The sequence below is a fragment of the Pinus tabuliformis genome, chromosome 4_2, assembly GCF_031772625.1.
Source record: "Pinus tabuliformis cultivar Carrire ecotype Pingquan chromosome 4_2, CPIR1, whole genome shotgun sequence".
Taxonomy (NCBI): Eukaryota; Viridiplantae; Streptophyta; class Pinopsida; order Pinales; family Pinaceae; genus Pinus; species Pinus tabuliformis.
In genome coordinates, this window is record NC_142304.1 from 232,533,918 (window position 1) to 232,549,863 (window position 15,946).

At 45.2% G+C, this 15,946-nt stretch overlaps 1 protein-coding gene across 1 annotated transcript in view; it reads left to right on the top strand.

The window, feature by feature from the left end:
• Positions 1-8,360: 8,360 nt before the first annotated feature.
• Positions 8,361-15,946, top strand: part of LOC149168911 (uncharacterized) — a 38,050-nt gene continuing 30,464 nt past the window's right edge. Inside the window, exons 1-2 of the mRNA XM_089425015.1 lie at positions 8,361-8,910; positions 8,997-9,298. Of these exons, the coding sequence (XP_089281141.1) occupies positions 8,480-8,910; positions 8,997-9,298 (733 nt within the window). The 5' untranslated portion in view covers positions 8,361-8,479. The remainder of the gene's footprint in view (positions 8,911-8,996; positions 9,299-15,946) is intronic.

A 15,946-nucleotide genomic window follows, 5' to 3' on the forward strand; every position in this document is an offset into this window, starting at 1 on the left:
TTGTTGTTCGCGATGCTCCTCAAGTTCTTTGACAATTAAATCTACACAACATAAAAGAAATTCATTAAGAAATATGTTTTCATAGTTGATGACTATACAATTTTAAAAGTAAAAGTTATGAACACTTACCTCTTTCTGAGCCTTCACATTTGTCCCTTTTTGATTTAAGAGAAGCACATGTACTGCAAATCCCCATCCTTGTCTTCTTAGGAATACGAACATTATTGAATTCTTTCTTCCATAGCTTCACAAAATATTGATATGTAATAAAGTGGCCCTGTCCCTCAGCACTTTCTGCATATTCTTTGTATAAGTTGTAGATTTCTCGTCTTGAAAAATTATCTGGAATATGTATTGTCTCTCTATTTGGCATACACTCTCCATGCTTTGAAAAGAAATCTTTCATCCATGACATTGCAGTATTTGATAATGGCCCAAACTATCTTTTATAACGTACTTCTGAATAAAATGTGGGATCCTTTTCCAAATTTTCTTGAATTCTCGAGAGACGAAAATTCCCAAGTGAATGAAACATTTTGAAAGCTTTTCTACACAATAAACAATTCCTAATATGATAATCATAACCTGACAATGTAGATTGCATGCAGCCAACTAAATATGAGTTTTGCATGCTTTTATTCATTGACAAATATCTCTTCCTGCTTTCTAATGCAAATGTGAAATCCATACGTTTCAAGCAATTTTTTTGGCAACATTCACTTGAAATGAGAGCGCTGATAGAACTTCTTCTCGTCAGATATTCTGCTCTACCCCTTGTATAACTAGAATAGCTTGCATTGATACGAAAAGGTCTACTCCTACTCCTTGATACAATATTTCTTGGCAACATCTCCATCATTGGATCTTCATTTTTATAAGGACTTTCATCATTAAGAGGAACGTTATCCACACTATGATCTGCTCTGATTTTCAAATTTTGACTGAGAGGATACCCTTCATCTTCCCCTTCTTCAGTGCTACTATCATAGTCCTTAGAATTCAGACTAAATGGAAAATCTGACTCGATGTTTAATGGATATTCTTCCTCATGTACATTGTCAGTGCTGCTCTCATAGTCCATAGAATTAGGACTATGTTGAAAATGTGGCTGTTTACTTATTGAAGATGCTACATCCTGTCCTTTGTCACTGCTACCTTTATACTGATTAGAATTAGGACAAACTGCATCATCCTGTTCTTCATCACTGTTGCTCTCATAGTCCTTAGAATCAGGACTAAGAGGACATTGTGATACTCCAATGTTTTGAGAATCATCATCCTGCGCTTCATCACCGCTGCTCTCATAGTCCTTAGAATCAGGACTAAGAGGACATTGTGATACTCCAATCTTTTGAAAATCATCATCCCGTGCTTCATCACCGCTGCTCTCATAGTCCTTAGAATTAGGACTAAGAGGACATTGTGATAATCCAATCTTTTGAAAATCATCATCCCGTGCTTCATCACTGCTGCTCTCATAGTCCTTAGAATTAGGACTAAGAGGACATTGTGATACTCCAATCTTTTGAAAATCATCATCCCGCGCTTCATCACCGCTGCTCTCATAGTCCTTAGAATTAGGAGTAAGAGGACATTGTGATACTCCAATCTTTTGAAAATCATCATCCCGCGCTTCATCACCGCTGCTCTCATAGTCCATAGAATTAGGACTAAGAGGACATTGTGATACTCCAATCTTTTGAAAATTATCATCCCGCGCTTCATCACCGCTGCTCTCATAGTCCTTAGAATTAGGAGTAAGAGGACATTGTGATACTCCAATCTTTTGAAAATCATCATCCCGCGCTTCATCACCGCTGCTCTCATAGTCCATAGAATTAGGACTAAGAGGACATTGTGATAGTCCAATCTTTTGAAAATTATCATCCCGCGCTTCATCACCGCTGCTCTCATAGTCCTTAGAATCAGGACTAACTGGACACTGTGACAATCCATACTTTTGAAATTCATCATCATGCTCATCATCACTGCTGCTCTCATAGTCCTTAGAATTAGGACTAAGTGGACACTTTGACACTCCATTATTTTGAAATTTTCCATCATGCACCTCAAAACTGCTGCTCTCATAGTCTTCAGAATTAGGACTAAGTGGACATCGTGACCCTCCATTCTTTTGAGCTTCACCATCACATTCTTCAAAACTGCTACTCTCATAGTCCTCAAAATTAGGACTAAGTGGACATTGTGACACCCCATTCTTTTGAACTTCACCATCATGCTCCTCATCACCGCTGCTTTCATAGTCCTTAGAATTTGGACTAAGTGGAATCTGTGACTCTTTAAATTCTCCATCCCCTCTTTCATCAGTGTTGCTCTCGTAGTCCTTAGAATCGGGACTAAGTGGAAGAATTGACTTTCTATTCATAGTGGAAGGATTCCCACTATATTCATCAATATGAATAGAGTTGTTACGTGATGAAGATGTTGATGGTGTATAAACCGAAACTTCACCATCAGAGCAATCCATCACTTTCAAATAGAAAATGTTGAATGACACAAATGGAGTCTCCTGAGAGTATTATATAGCTTAAAGAATGAAATATTCCCTCCAAAGTTATTCCCTCCAAAAATTTTCGCGAAAATATTTCCCTCCAAAAATTTTCGCGAAAATATTTCCCTCCAAAAGTTTGTTAGATTTATTTACCTTTATTATTTTATTCTACAATTGATTGAAAAACATAAACTAATTTATTTTTATGAAATAAATCACTAAAATTCAAATTGTAAATCACAACTTGTACATTAATTATTCTAATAGTTAAAGTATATCATATTTACTTAACAATTTCTTTTTTTTCTAATTTTTATAATATATTCTCAAACATATTAATCCCACATTCAATCCGTTGTAAAACAACTCTACAATATTCTCTCTATAATAATGTAAAACAAATTATCCCACATTAATCGTATGGAAAAACATCTTCGTAATTTCACTTATATAATAAATTTCGCTATCACTATTACTCGCCTCACATCTAGGTTTTCTGAAATTCCTTGAAAGACTCGTGAATTTGTGGAGCAGCGATATTGCTATCAACAATATATACAACGAAGAATTGTCGCAATTGAAAGGCAAGTACAATTATTTTTTCGAAATTTTCATATTAAATTACGTTAATGAAAAATATATTTTTTTTTAAATTAAAAAATTTTCCAAGCCAATTTTTTTTTTTTATACCACATGGTGAATCGGTAACTGTGAATCGGGCTGGGCGGGGCGGGCCGGCCGGGCGGGCCGGGTGGGCTGGGTGGGCAGGGTGGGCTGGGCGGGCCGGGTGGGCTGGGCGAGCCGGGCAGGCGGGCCGAGTGGGCTGGGCCGGGCGGGCGGGCGGGCCGGGTGGGATGGGCGGGGCGGGCGGGTGGGCGGGTGGGATGGGCGGCGGGGCGGGTGGGGTGGGATGGGCGGGCGGGCGGGTGGGATGGGCGGGTGGGCTGGGCGGGGCGGGCGGGTGGGCTGGGCGGGCGGGCGGGGTGGGCGGGTGGGCGGGGGCGGGGCGGGCGGGTGGGATGGGCGGGGTGGGCGGGTGGGCTGGGCGGGGCGGGCGAGTGGGATGGGCGGGGCGGGCGGGGTGGTCTGGGGCGGGTGGCGGGGCGGGGCGGGCGGGTGGGATGGGCGGGGTGTGCGGGTGGGCTGGGCGGGGCGGGCGGGTGGGATGGGCGGGGCGGGCGGGGTGGTCCAGACCCGGTGGGCGGGTGGGCGGGGCGGGGCGGGCGGGTGGGATGGGCGGGGTGGGCGGGTGGGCTGGGCGGGGCGGGCGGGTGGGATGGGCGGGGCGGGCGGGGTGGTCTGGACCACCCCGCCCGCCCCGCCCAGCCCACCCGCCCACCCCGCCCGCCCCGCCCATCCCACCTGCCCGCCCCGCCCAGCCCACCCGCCCGCCCCGCCCCGCCCATCCCACCCGCCCGGCCTGCCCACCGGGCCCGCCCACCCCGCCCACCCCGCCCACCCGGCCCGCCCCGCCCACCCGGCCCGCCCACCCCGCCCATCCCACCCGCCCATCCCGCCCGCCCGCCCACCCGCCCGCCCTGCCCACCCCGCCCATCCCACCCGCCCGCCCACCTAGCCCATCCCGCCCGCCCGCCCACCCGCCCCGCCCACCCCGCCCATCCCACCGGCCCATCCCGCCCACCCGCCCCGCCCCGCCCATCCCACCCGCCCACCCCGCCCACCCGGCCCAGCCCACCCCGCCCCGCCCACCCCCCCCCCCCCACCCACCCGCCCACCCGGCCCGCCCCACCCCGCCCGCCCAGCCCACCCCGCCCGCCCGCCCCGCCCAGCCCACCCGGTCCGCCCGCCCCGCCCAGCCCACCCGCCCGCACAGGGCCACCCCCGGGCCGCCCCGCCGCGCCCGAGCGCGGAGCGTCGATTCCCGGAATCGACGCTCCGCCCTCGGGCGGGGCGGGGCGGCCCGTGGGTGGCGCTGTGCGGGCGGGGTGGGCTGGGCGGGTGGGCTGGGCGGGGCGGGGTGGGGGGGCGGGCGGGGTAGGCTGGACGGGGCGGGCGGGTGGGCTCGGCGGGGCGGGCGAGGTGGGCGGGTGGGCTGGGCAGGGTGGGCGGGCCGGGTGGGGTGGGATGGGCGGGGCGGGCGGGCGGGTGCGATGGGCGGGGCGGGCGGGCCGGGTGGGATGGGCTGGTGGGATGGGCGGGGCGGGCGGGTGGGATGGGCGGGGCTGGGTGGGCGGGCGGGCGGGCAGGTGGGATGGGCGGGGCGGGCGGGGTGGGATGGGCAGGTGGGATGGGCGGGGCGGGCGGGCGGGTGGGCTGGGCGGGGTGGGCGGGTGCGATGGGCGGTGCGGGCGGGGTGGTCGGGCGGGTGGGCTGGGCGGGGTGGGCGGGTGGGATGGGCGGGGCGGGCGGGGTGGTCCAGACCACCCCGCCCGCCCTGCCCAGCCCACCCGCCCGCCCGCCCCGCCCATCCCACCCCGCCCGCCCCCACCCCGCCCGCCCCGCCCAGCCCACCCGCCCGCCCGCCCCGCCCATCCCACCCGCCCGCCCGCCCCGCCCATTCCACCCGCCCAACGCACCCCGCCCGCCCGCCCGCCCACCCCGCCCCGCCCATCCCACTCGCCCGCCCCGCCCACCCCACCCGCCCCGCCCATCCCACCCGCCCGTCCCGCCCCGCCCATCCCACCCGCCCACCCCGCCCCGCCCATCCCACCCGCCCGCCCGCCCCGCCCATCCCACCCGCCCGTCTCGCCCGGCCCACCCGGCCCGCCCACCCCCCCTGCCCCACCCGGCCCGCCCACCCCGCCCGGCCCGCCCGGCCCGGCCCGCCCGCACTGCCCAGCCCACCCGGCCCACCCCGCCCGCCCAGCCCACTCGGCCCGCCCGCCCCGCCCAGCCCACCCGGCCCGCCCGCCCCGCCCAGCCCACCCCGCCCTGCCCGCCCGCCCCGCCCATCCCACCCGCCCTTCCCGCCCGGCCCGCCCACCCCACCCGGCCCGCCCACCCCGCCCGCCCCACCCGGCCCGCCCGCCCCGCCCCGCCCGCCCCGCCCAGCCCACCCGGCCCGCCCGCCCCGCCCAGCCCACCCGGCCCACCCCGCCCGCCCGCCCCTCCCAGCCCACCCCGCCCACCCCCCCCGCCCCACTCGGCTCGCCCACCCCGCCCGGCCCGCCCGGCCCGGCCCGCCCGCACTGCCCAGCCCACCCGGCCCACCCCGCCCGCCCAGCCCACTCGGCCCGCCCGCCCCGCCCAGCCCACCCGGCCCGCCCGCCCCGCCCAGCCCACCCCGCCCTGCCCGCCCGCCCCGCCCATCCCACCCGCCCGTCCCGCCCGGCCCACCCGGCCCGCCCACCCCGCCCGGCCCACCCGGCCCGCCCACCCCGCCCGCCCCACCCGGCCCGCCCCGCCCGCCCCGCCCAGCCCACCCGGCCCGCCCGCCCCGCCCAGCCCACCGGCCCACCCCGCCCGCCCGCCCCTCCCAGCCCACCCCGCCCAGCCAACCCGCCCACCCCGCCCAGCCACCTCGCCCGCCCCGCCCAGCCACGCCCGCCCCGCCCAGCCCACCCGGCCCGCCGGCCCACCCCGCCCCGCCCACCCGGCCCGCCCCGCCCAGCCCACCCCGCCCAGCCCCGCCCAGCAATTTTTTTATTTACTAATTTATGTGTTTTTTTTTTAGGAAAATGGCATCAAGAAAAATTTCTGTGAATCTTTCTGGAGCAAGGAGTCTTAAAGGTGTATCTTCAAAAAGCGTTGGTGAACGAACTCCACCTGAGCTCATACCTACAAAAAACGTTGGTGAACGAACTCCACCTGAGCTCATACCTACAAATATGTCAACTGTTTTAAGTGATAAGAAGCTAATCTCAGATTGGAAAAGTTCAAAAGAGGTGAAATTTCCATCAAGAGCCTGGTATGTGAAAGAAAGAGAGAGCACAACTGTGAATATATATCTATACATTGATACACGCAATAATACTGAAAATTTGGAGGTGATGGGAAAAGTCATAGATATGTGTTCAGTACCAAACACTGAAGTTGTTTACGTACTTACAAAAACTGCCAAGTCACATGAAAGGATTAAATACCGACTATCATATTCATTATATGATAGGAGAGAGGTATCTACAAAGTTGTGTAAACAAATCGTAAATGATATGACACAAAACATGGTAAGTATTGTTATTTGTATTTTTATTTTGCGTTTTGAAAATGTCTCGCTATATTTTTTAACTTTGATTATATTAACATATGATATTTTGTTTGGCAGAATTTTGTTGAAAGCTGTTCAATTATGGTGGGAGGCATTCATTACATAGAGAATGATATCATGAACGTTGTCAGCCATTTTTACTCAGTGTCAGAGGAAGATATGCAAAACATGGAAAATGTAGTAATTGATGATGCTACAAAACTACATCCAAAGAATCAGAAAAAAAGGCCTTTGGTGGATAAATCTAGCAAGGGTAAACAAGTTACTTTTGAGGACGATGAAGTTGACAATGAAGCATATGTTGCCATTACTGAAGATGACATTGAAATTGTGGAAGGTCGTAAAAGACCAAAAGTAACAATGGCCAAGAATAGATCTCTTCAGAATGTTAAGACGAAAAAAAGTAGAGTTGAAGATCTTGAAGTAGTCATTACCAGCAGTCAAGAACCTAGTGAAACTTCAAAAGAAAGCAGAGAAATCATTACACCAGGAGCTGATTTAGGTGATGGCATTATCAAAACAAAACAAAATGCCATTCGACAGAATTTGACAAAGAGAAACCTAGTTGACGGTGGTCGTACATTTCAGTTAAATGTGACACAAACCTATAAGGCAAGTGAAGGACAATGCCAATATCAAGTCAAAAAGCCGCACCATCTGCATGTTCACAACTTGAAGACATTGATGAGGTACAATCCATATGCTCATGTGGTTAGTTATGTGCTTCTTGTTGATCCACTTCAAGTTCCCAACAAAGAAGCATTTGATAAGTCAAAATGTTTTGAATACAATTATTATGTGCTTGGGGGGAACCATTCTGTTGAAGCTCAAAGACAATTGATGGAGGAATATCCTAATAACCCATGTTTTGAAACGATGAAATGTATCATTTATGCTGGTTTAAATGAAACAGAAGCAAAGCTAGTGGCATGGGATCATAATTCAGATAATGAATATAGGATGTCTATGACTTTGGTCCAAAAGGTTAGATTTATTCATAGTGAATTCCTAGAAAAATGTGGTGGGGATAAGATCAATATTACTACAGATTTCCGAAAGGAATGTTGTATGGAAATAGGCTATCAAATTGAAGATAAAGGCAATTCAAAAAATGGAAAAGACAACAGATCTAGCGATTTATTCAGAGGTGTTGATAACATTTTCCAATTGGCATTTAGAACTGGAGATATTTGGAATTTGATTGATGACATTTTTAGCATGTGGGAAGACATTGGCATTAAAAACCAGAAGGTCAGAAAGTCTAAGCCATTGATATGTAGCAACAATAAATCAGCGCCTGAACTGAAGCAACTTCCAGACGATATGACCATCACGCCTTGGAGGGCGATGCAAGGAGTGAAAGATGAAAAATTGTCAAAACAATATTATCTCGTGTGAAGTCGGGGGAATTATCATTGGAAGAAATGTCTGAAGAATTTCAAAAGTAAGTTTGCTGAATTATTTTTACTTATTTCCAGGATTATAGTTATCTTTTAACTAAAACATGTTGTTATTGGTAGTATTTGTTATACATATCAGTATATTAACTTTTTCTTACTTTATCTATGCAGTCACAAAGTTTACATGAAAATTCAGGAACAAATGGTTAAATTGTTGAATGAAGATAGTTGGGATGATGTTGTACGCAACTATCCAGATTCAAGTTCTACATCAACATTGAAAGCTTTTTATCTTGCATTTAAAAAGGTAACTTGATTTATACATTCAGTTTTAATCATCTGTGTACTATTTTTAATTTAAATTAAAACTTACACATACATTTGTTTGTTTGGTAAAAGATGAAGAAAGAAGATAATGGAGCACCAGACAGTTTCAAGACTTTTATTGAAAAAATAAAGATTGAAAGACTGAGAAAGCAACGTATTAAGAATGTTGAACTTGATCCAACTCTTAATCATTTCATTTGGAATGGGCTAGACACTATTCAATATCAAGTAATACAAGGCGACTGTGAAGACATTGCGAAACTCATACCAAAAAGGGATTATGCCCTCGTTATTGCAGATATTCCCCATGGTTTCAATATTCCAAACATTTGCTATGATAATGACCCTTATACTTATCAAGCTTTTAATAAAGTGGTGGCGGGATTTAAGGAAGTGACGTCATCACCATTATGGAGATTTGTGACATTTCATTCAGACACACAGTTGGCAATGTTATTGTCAAGCTTCAAGGGGAAAACAAATTCAAGGATGCAGCTTACATGGTAAGATGTTTAAAGGTATATTTGATTAATGTTGAAAAATTAATTTATGTACAAGTTAATTGAAATTTTACTATTTTATGTTACAGGCAAAAGTCAAATCTTCTTGACAATGAAGATCAACAATTTATAAATGACTGTGAGTTCATTCATATTGATAGTTGGGCAAAAGATGATAGCCATATGTCTATGATTTTTAATCGGGTGGACAAAAAGAGTCATAGCCAAATACTGACTTATGATGCTGTTGTGAGAAAACTAACATATGAAGACAAAGAAATGAAAGGAGAGATAGTTAACATTTATCAGAAACCACAATTATTGATTAACTATCTTATAGACATATGTTCAAATGAAGGAGATTGGGTTCTGGATTTATTTTCTGGCTCAGGTACGTTTTGCCACATGGAATTGAATTTCAATATGTTCTTTTTTTTAATTAATATGTCATTGTACTAATTTACTTCATTATTTTTTTGTGCTTGATAATTAGGTACAACACTAGCATGCTGCCTTCAAAAAGGAAGAAATTGCATTGCAATTGAGAAAGATCCATTACAATGCAATTTCATTCAGCAAAGAATTAATGCTCTTCAATTTCTTCCAGATGCAATGCAAGAAATTGGGTTGAAGAAAGGGGACTTTAGTGAATCACGTGTGGCAAAAAAGGCAAAGGAACCCCAACCACCATTACATGGAATGTATGGAAAGACACATATTGGGGGATTTGCAGACATGAAAGACCCATTAGAAGAGGAAAATGAGCAAAATGAGCAAAATGAAACAGAAAATATTGTGGAAGAGGACAATGATGAAACTCTAGAGGACGAAGAGTTTGGATTACGTGACATTCTTGATTAAATTTAAGTTATGCTTGTAACTCAAGCTTTGCAATGTTTTGACTTTGACATTTTATGAGAAGAATAAACACTCAATTAGGGTTGTTATACGTTCAATATTGGTAATATGTGATTTTTGCATTGATTTTTAAGTTAATCATTTTTTTTTGAAAAAAAAGTAGTTATTATTATCCTTTTGACATGAAATTCATAAAAAAACCTATTATTTGACCATTTTTAGTTAATATTTTTGTATAAAAATTGTGATTTTGACATGTTAATTCTAGCAAAAAATTATCAAAACGTTTAGTTTTTTTGTTATATTTATGTTAAAAATGGTTATTTTTTATGTCCATTGTTAAAAAATGTTGTTTTTTAGAAACAATTATTTCATGTCGATTGAAAAATTAATTAAGGGGGTTGAAAAGATGTCTAAATATGTAGATTATCTAAAATTCAAACTATCGACTTTATAATTTAAAAACGCAAAACAATAAAAAGCCCACTAAAAAAAAAAAAAAATTAAGATAGAGAACAAGAAAATATGAATACAATGACGACTTCAAAAACTATCAAATTTAGAAAATAATTTTTTACATTTCACACACTAGAAAATTTAAAGTCAAAAAATAGGTCTTTTAAAAAAAGGGTGTGATGCAGAATACACACTTTTTAAAATCAGGATGAAAATCACTACCATTCACTGAGCCTCACCCATTTAATGCACATGAAAAAAATTAAAGTTCCAAAAAGCATGTTCTTAAAAAAACATGTGTATTCTGCATCAACACTTTTGAAAATCGGGTCATTTTTTTGCCACCTCTACAAAACGGGTAACAGTATCAGTTCCCGTTTCAAAGTTTACATTGTTCTCCATGGTATATAGGAAAAATGGAAGGCGATTTTATCAATAATATAATATGTATATATAATTTTTTGGCGAATCTCTCACCAGGCATGGCGAATATTTTACTCAATTATAAAATCTTGTAAGATCTTGGCGAGTCTTTCACTAAATAATAAAACTTTGTAAAGTCCTAGTGAATCTTAGAATAGGCTATATGCTAGTTTAATTCCCCCATTTAAATAGGCTACATTCCAATGAATATTATGGGTCAATACCATGTGCGATTTTGGTGAATACCATGGGTCAATACCATGCGCCATTTTTATTTTTATTAGAATATTTTACTCAATTATAAAATCTTGTAAGATCTTGGCGAGTCTTTCACTAAATAATAAAACTTTGTAAAGTCCTAGTGAATCTTAGCATAGGCTACATGCTGGTTTAGTTCCCCCATTTAAATAGGCTACATTCCACGTGAATACCATGGGTCAATACCATGTGCCATTTTGGTGAATACCATGTGCCATTTTTATTTTAATTAATTCTAATAGTAGGGTTAATAATGGTTTTTTGCATGGTATTAATAACAATCTAGTCCATGGTATTTGTCCCATAGTATTTTGGCCATAGGTTTCACCTAAATATAAACCATTTTTTGAGTGTTCGTAAATATAAGGTGACTTATGGAGTAAATATAAAAAAATGTTTTATTTGTTTACCATACCTCTCGTTTATTTATATTTTTTATTAATTTACCATACCTCTTTTACAAATATGGTATTTGACCCATAAGATTCACTTAAATAAAACCTCTTTCTTGAGCCTTCATAAATAGAACGAGGGTTATGGACTAAATATAAAAAGAAGTTTTATTTATTTACGATACGTCTAGTTTATTTATAGTTTTATTTATTTACCATACCTTTTGAGTAAGTATAAAAAGACGTTTTATTTATTTACCATACCTACACTTTACTTATAGTTTTATTTGTTTACACCCTTACATGTATATAAGGTGACTTATGGAGTAAATATAAAAAATGTTTTATTTATTTACCATAGCTCTCATTTATTTATATTTTTATTAATTTACCATACCTCTTTTATAAATATGGTATTTGGCCCATAGGATTCACTTAAATAAAAACTATTCTTGAAAATAGGCGAATGGATTCACTTAAATAAAACCTATTCTTGAAAATGGGCGAATGGAAGGTTGTAAGTCCTAATTTCAAGGGCTAAATTTACCTTTTCTACCCTCTCCCTTAAAATAAGGTGGGCTATTTGAGGTGATTTGTAAAAATGTACTATGATACAAAATATTCGCCCACTAAAAATTTAAAACCCCTTAATTTCGCTAAAGGGCGAACATTCGCCCCTAAAATTATCCTTGACAAGTTGTGTCAAAGCGTCTAAAATTTATGTTAAACGGAATAATGATCACCTTTCCTACATTGGTCTTAGGTTGAGAAGATGGAGTCCACCAACCAAGGAGTTCCCCTTGGAGGAAATCCTAGTCCCTTCTCCTCTTGGGGAGATGTTGTTGCAGCCCATATGGCCGCATTGTCGCTTCCAGGATTGACAATCGGCTTGCCCATATGGCTTTTCTCAACTTCTGTCGTTTAGAACACCACAATTCCTGGACAATCGAGTCAGCAACTAGAGAATTCCAGAGTTACCCCCGAACCCTCTACTTCATCAAATTCTTCCTCTCCTCCTTCCTTTTCGCTTGATGAGGCTGGTAAAGCCAAAAATCAAGTACCTGAGAAGAAGAAGGAAAAGAAGAAGAAAGAGAAGAAGAAGAAGGAGCCAAAGGAAAAAAGGGGCAACCAAGCGTCGTCTAGCAAAAATCCACACACTGCACCGACCAGGCCTAAGCCACCATGTGTCATTTGCAAAGGAGACCACTATCATAGAAATTGCCCTTGCATCCCACAGATCTTAAGGGACTGGTCTCCTCGTTTGCACAACCCGGTGTCGTCAACCTCTGATGATCATGTTGAAAACACACCGTCGACTAGTGAAAGTGAAGCCCCTAGACAAAAAGGAAAGTGCAAATTTCCTTGTAAACTATGTGAAGGCGATCACGCCGTCCACCGTTGTCCCTTCTTAGATGAGGCTAAAAGAGTTTTGGACGATCGTCCAGTTTCACCGTTATGAATTCCTCCTGGATATAAGAAACTCTTGCCGAGTCCATCACTAGTTGAAAATCCGGCTGACCCACCCAGGTTGTCAGCTGAAGCATCTATCATTGAAGATAAACCATCTGAACCGATACCAGAAGAAAGTCAAAAGGTCGAGATGGCAGTTGACCCGGTCTTGCCTTCAGAGGTTCCATCTTCAGATGATACAGTCACCGAAGAGAACAAGGATGACACCGTCCAAATTCTTTTCGTAAACACAGACTTCGATGAACATGGGGGTAATTTACCCATTCCTTTACCGCAGGAAGGAAGTTCGTCAGAGTTGTACCCCGCCGTCTATTCGGTCCCACCTCCAAGTGTTGTTGGGAAAAGTATCCAATACGGAATGACCCTATCCCACTCTAAGGGTGATAGTACCTCAGCAACAATCAAAGCAAAGCTATTCGAGATTACTTCTTTATGAGATGTAAGAGAGGGGAGAAAGAGATCCACTAACCGTTGTCTTCCGCTAATGATTGATCCAATCTTCTCTCTTTGCTGCTTGCTCCCAGCTCCTTGCTCTTTCACTGGCCCAGCTACACCAAGATCCTGCAAAATGGAAAGAGAGGGAAACTACAAGAAGCATACATTCATAATTGATTCAAGGATTAGAATAAATCAAATATACAAGTATCAATACGCCATTGAGACACATGCATATAGAAGAACTTCAAATGCTTTATTAATGGAAGAAGTAAAGTTCAGGAAGTGATACAACCATAAAAGGCCCAATCCAGCATCACCTCCCAGCAAAAACAAATCTCCTCTTCACCTCCTTCAAGCAAATCACCCAATAGTTCTATACTCAAACCAACAACACTTCCTTACATTCACAAGATTCCAGCCTCCCTAGACCTCATGAGAGAGCTCTATATATAGGAGTTTTGGAGAAAGGATGAGTCAGCTTGAGGCTGGCATGAAGCTGACTAGTGTCCTCTCCCACTTTAGTTATTCTTCAGTTCTTGAGTCCACTTGGAGGTTCTTGCTTCCACTTGGAGATCTAGACCCTCTTACTCATCACTAGGCGAATTCCCTTATCCAAGTGTCATTTTGGAAGCTTCCTGGGCATTGACACCTTGAGGAATGACTGTGCCACTTGGCCAAACTCGCCCAGCGCAGGTAGCCTTCTTTACAGTTGAAATTCAGTGTAGGTACAGAGTGGAGCAGTTGACATTCAGCGCAGATGCTCAGTGGAGCAGTTGACATGATCCAAAATTAGCTTGTTTTTGAGTGTTTTCAGGTGGAGAACTGATATTTAGTGCTGTGGTTTGCTGACCTTGTTCCTCTAGGGGAAGGAACAACATGTTTAGGGACTTTGGATCCCTTATATTATTGACATTTCATGCTTCATTCTATAAGGCACAAAAATGTCTATAACACCAAGAAACCTAGTTGTTTCCTTTGACTGGAATCAGTTGGGCAGACCCCGTTTACCAGATAGTGTACCATTCCGAACCATTTCTCAAGTATATAGAATGGTTATGGCTGGTACCATCATAGATGAAGGGGCTTCTGTGAGTATCCTTTCCTCGACTGCTTGGAAACCGCTTGGTTCGCCATCGCTTTTGCATGAGATGAGAAATCTAACAGGCTTCAACAAAGGAACCAGTCGACCGTTAGGGATCCTTCCCAATGTGCCCATAACATTGAGAGGGAAAACTATTCAAATGAACATAATGGTAGTCCAAGGACCCCTGGATTATAATCTACTCCTTGGACGAGACTATATTTATTGCATGGGAGCCATTGTCTCATCACTCTTTAGAGTAATGTGTTTTCCGCACGAAGGAAGAGTGGTCAAGCTCGTAGACCATCTTTCATTTCCTAGTTCACACATGGCAAATAGTCACATACCATCCCTAAATGGTCTTTTGACGCAAGGAATGTCTCATCAATCCCTAGCCCGTCTACCTGATGAGTGCAAGTGATTCGGACGACATGACTGAAACCCATGGGGCATGCACCCTGGTCTGCTTTGGCAGGAAAACTTCAGGTATAGGATAGGTTTCCGCGAGAGATATATGACTAGTCTGACACTCCCATCCGTAATTGGAAAAGGGGGTTAGACTGGAATAATATTCCCTTGTCAAAGTTATGTGGGTGGAGGTGTCTGCACCACTCACCTTTGTCTATTTCGGTAGGCATCGCCGAAGAAGTGTTTTGTTTGTGGTGCAGATACAACAATCTTTGGTAACCTGAAAGAGGTAAACCTTTCCCGATGAAACAAATGTTTTGTCGGTAGGTTGAGAGGTGACCTTCAAACTCTATTTTATACCAGGGGGCATGCAAACCTTTTGGCATGCAAGCGAAGAGCGACCATTTATTTTTTTAAATTTGTAGGTCCTCTAACCCTTTAAACTCGTAGGATTGGTCGTTCCCTAACTTGCATAAAGAAAGGATGTGGGGAAAAAATTTGAAAAATTGCCGTTTTTATATATGAGACATCCTTATCATACGACTGGATATATCGAGCAGTTTTAACACGGACTTCATGCTCATTAAAAAATAAACATAAGCAATGAGCAAATGTTTCCCCTAGCGTTTAAGCTCAATAAAAAATGAACCAATTTCCGGTAAATAACTGTCGTGAATGTAGTACTTCAGCCTTTAAAGCCTTGGTCGTGTTCTCATCATCACCTCCACTCTGTACTGGCCGATCATTTACCTCCATTTGATTGTTTACCCCTTTTTGAGGAACAGCTGCGAAGAGTGATCCTGTTAGCCATCCTTGTAACACTGCCGTGATTGGGAAATTCCAAACCTTACATGGAATCAGCTGCTACCCAAATTTATCACTCGTTCCTCAAAGATGAGTCTCCTTTAAGCTCTTTTCAACTGACTCGTAAAATATGAAAATATTGCCGAGCTATTGGCCTCTCCAGCTCGTTAAAGTGACCGGAAGTGCTATCCCTCCATTAGATTTTAATATTTTTGGACCGGAAGGATTATTACACAAAAATATCGAGCGCTTGTTTTGTCCGGCTCATTAAAAGTATCGAAAATTCATCCCTTCTGTATTGTTTTATACTTTTTCGAACTTAAGGGATTAGATGACGAAAAAGGTTTTTCGGAGTTTCCTTTACGTCCCTTTTCAGACTCTCTAAAATTGAAAAGGACCGAGTTGTCTTTGTCGTTAAACTCGTTAAAACCTAATAGCGACAAACTTGTCC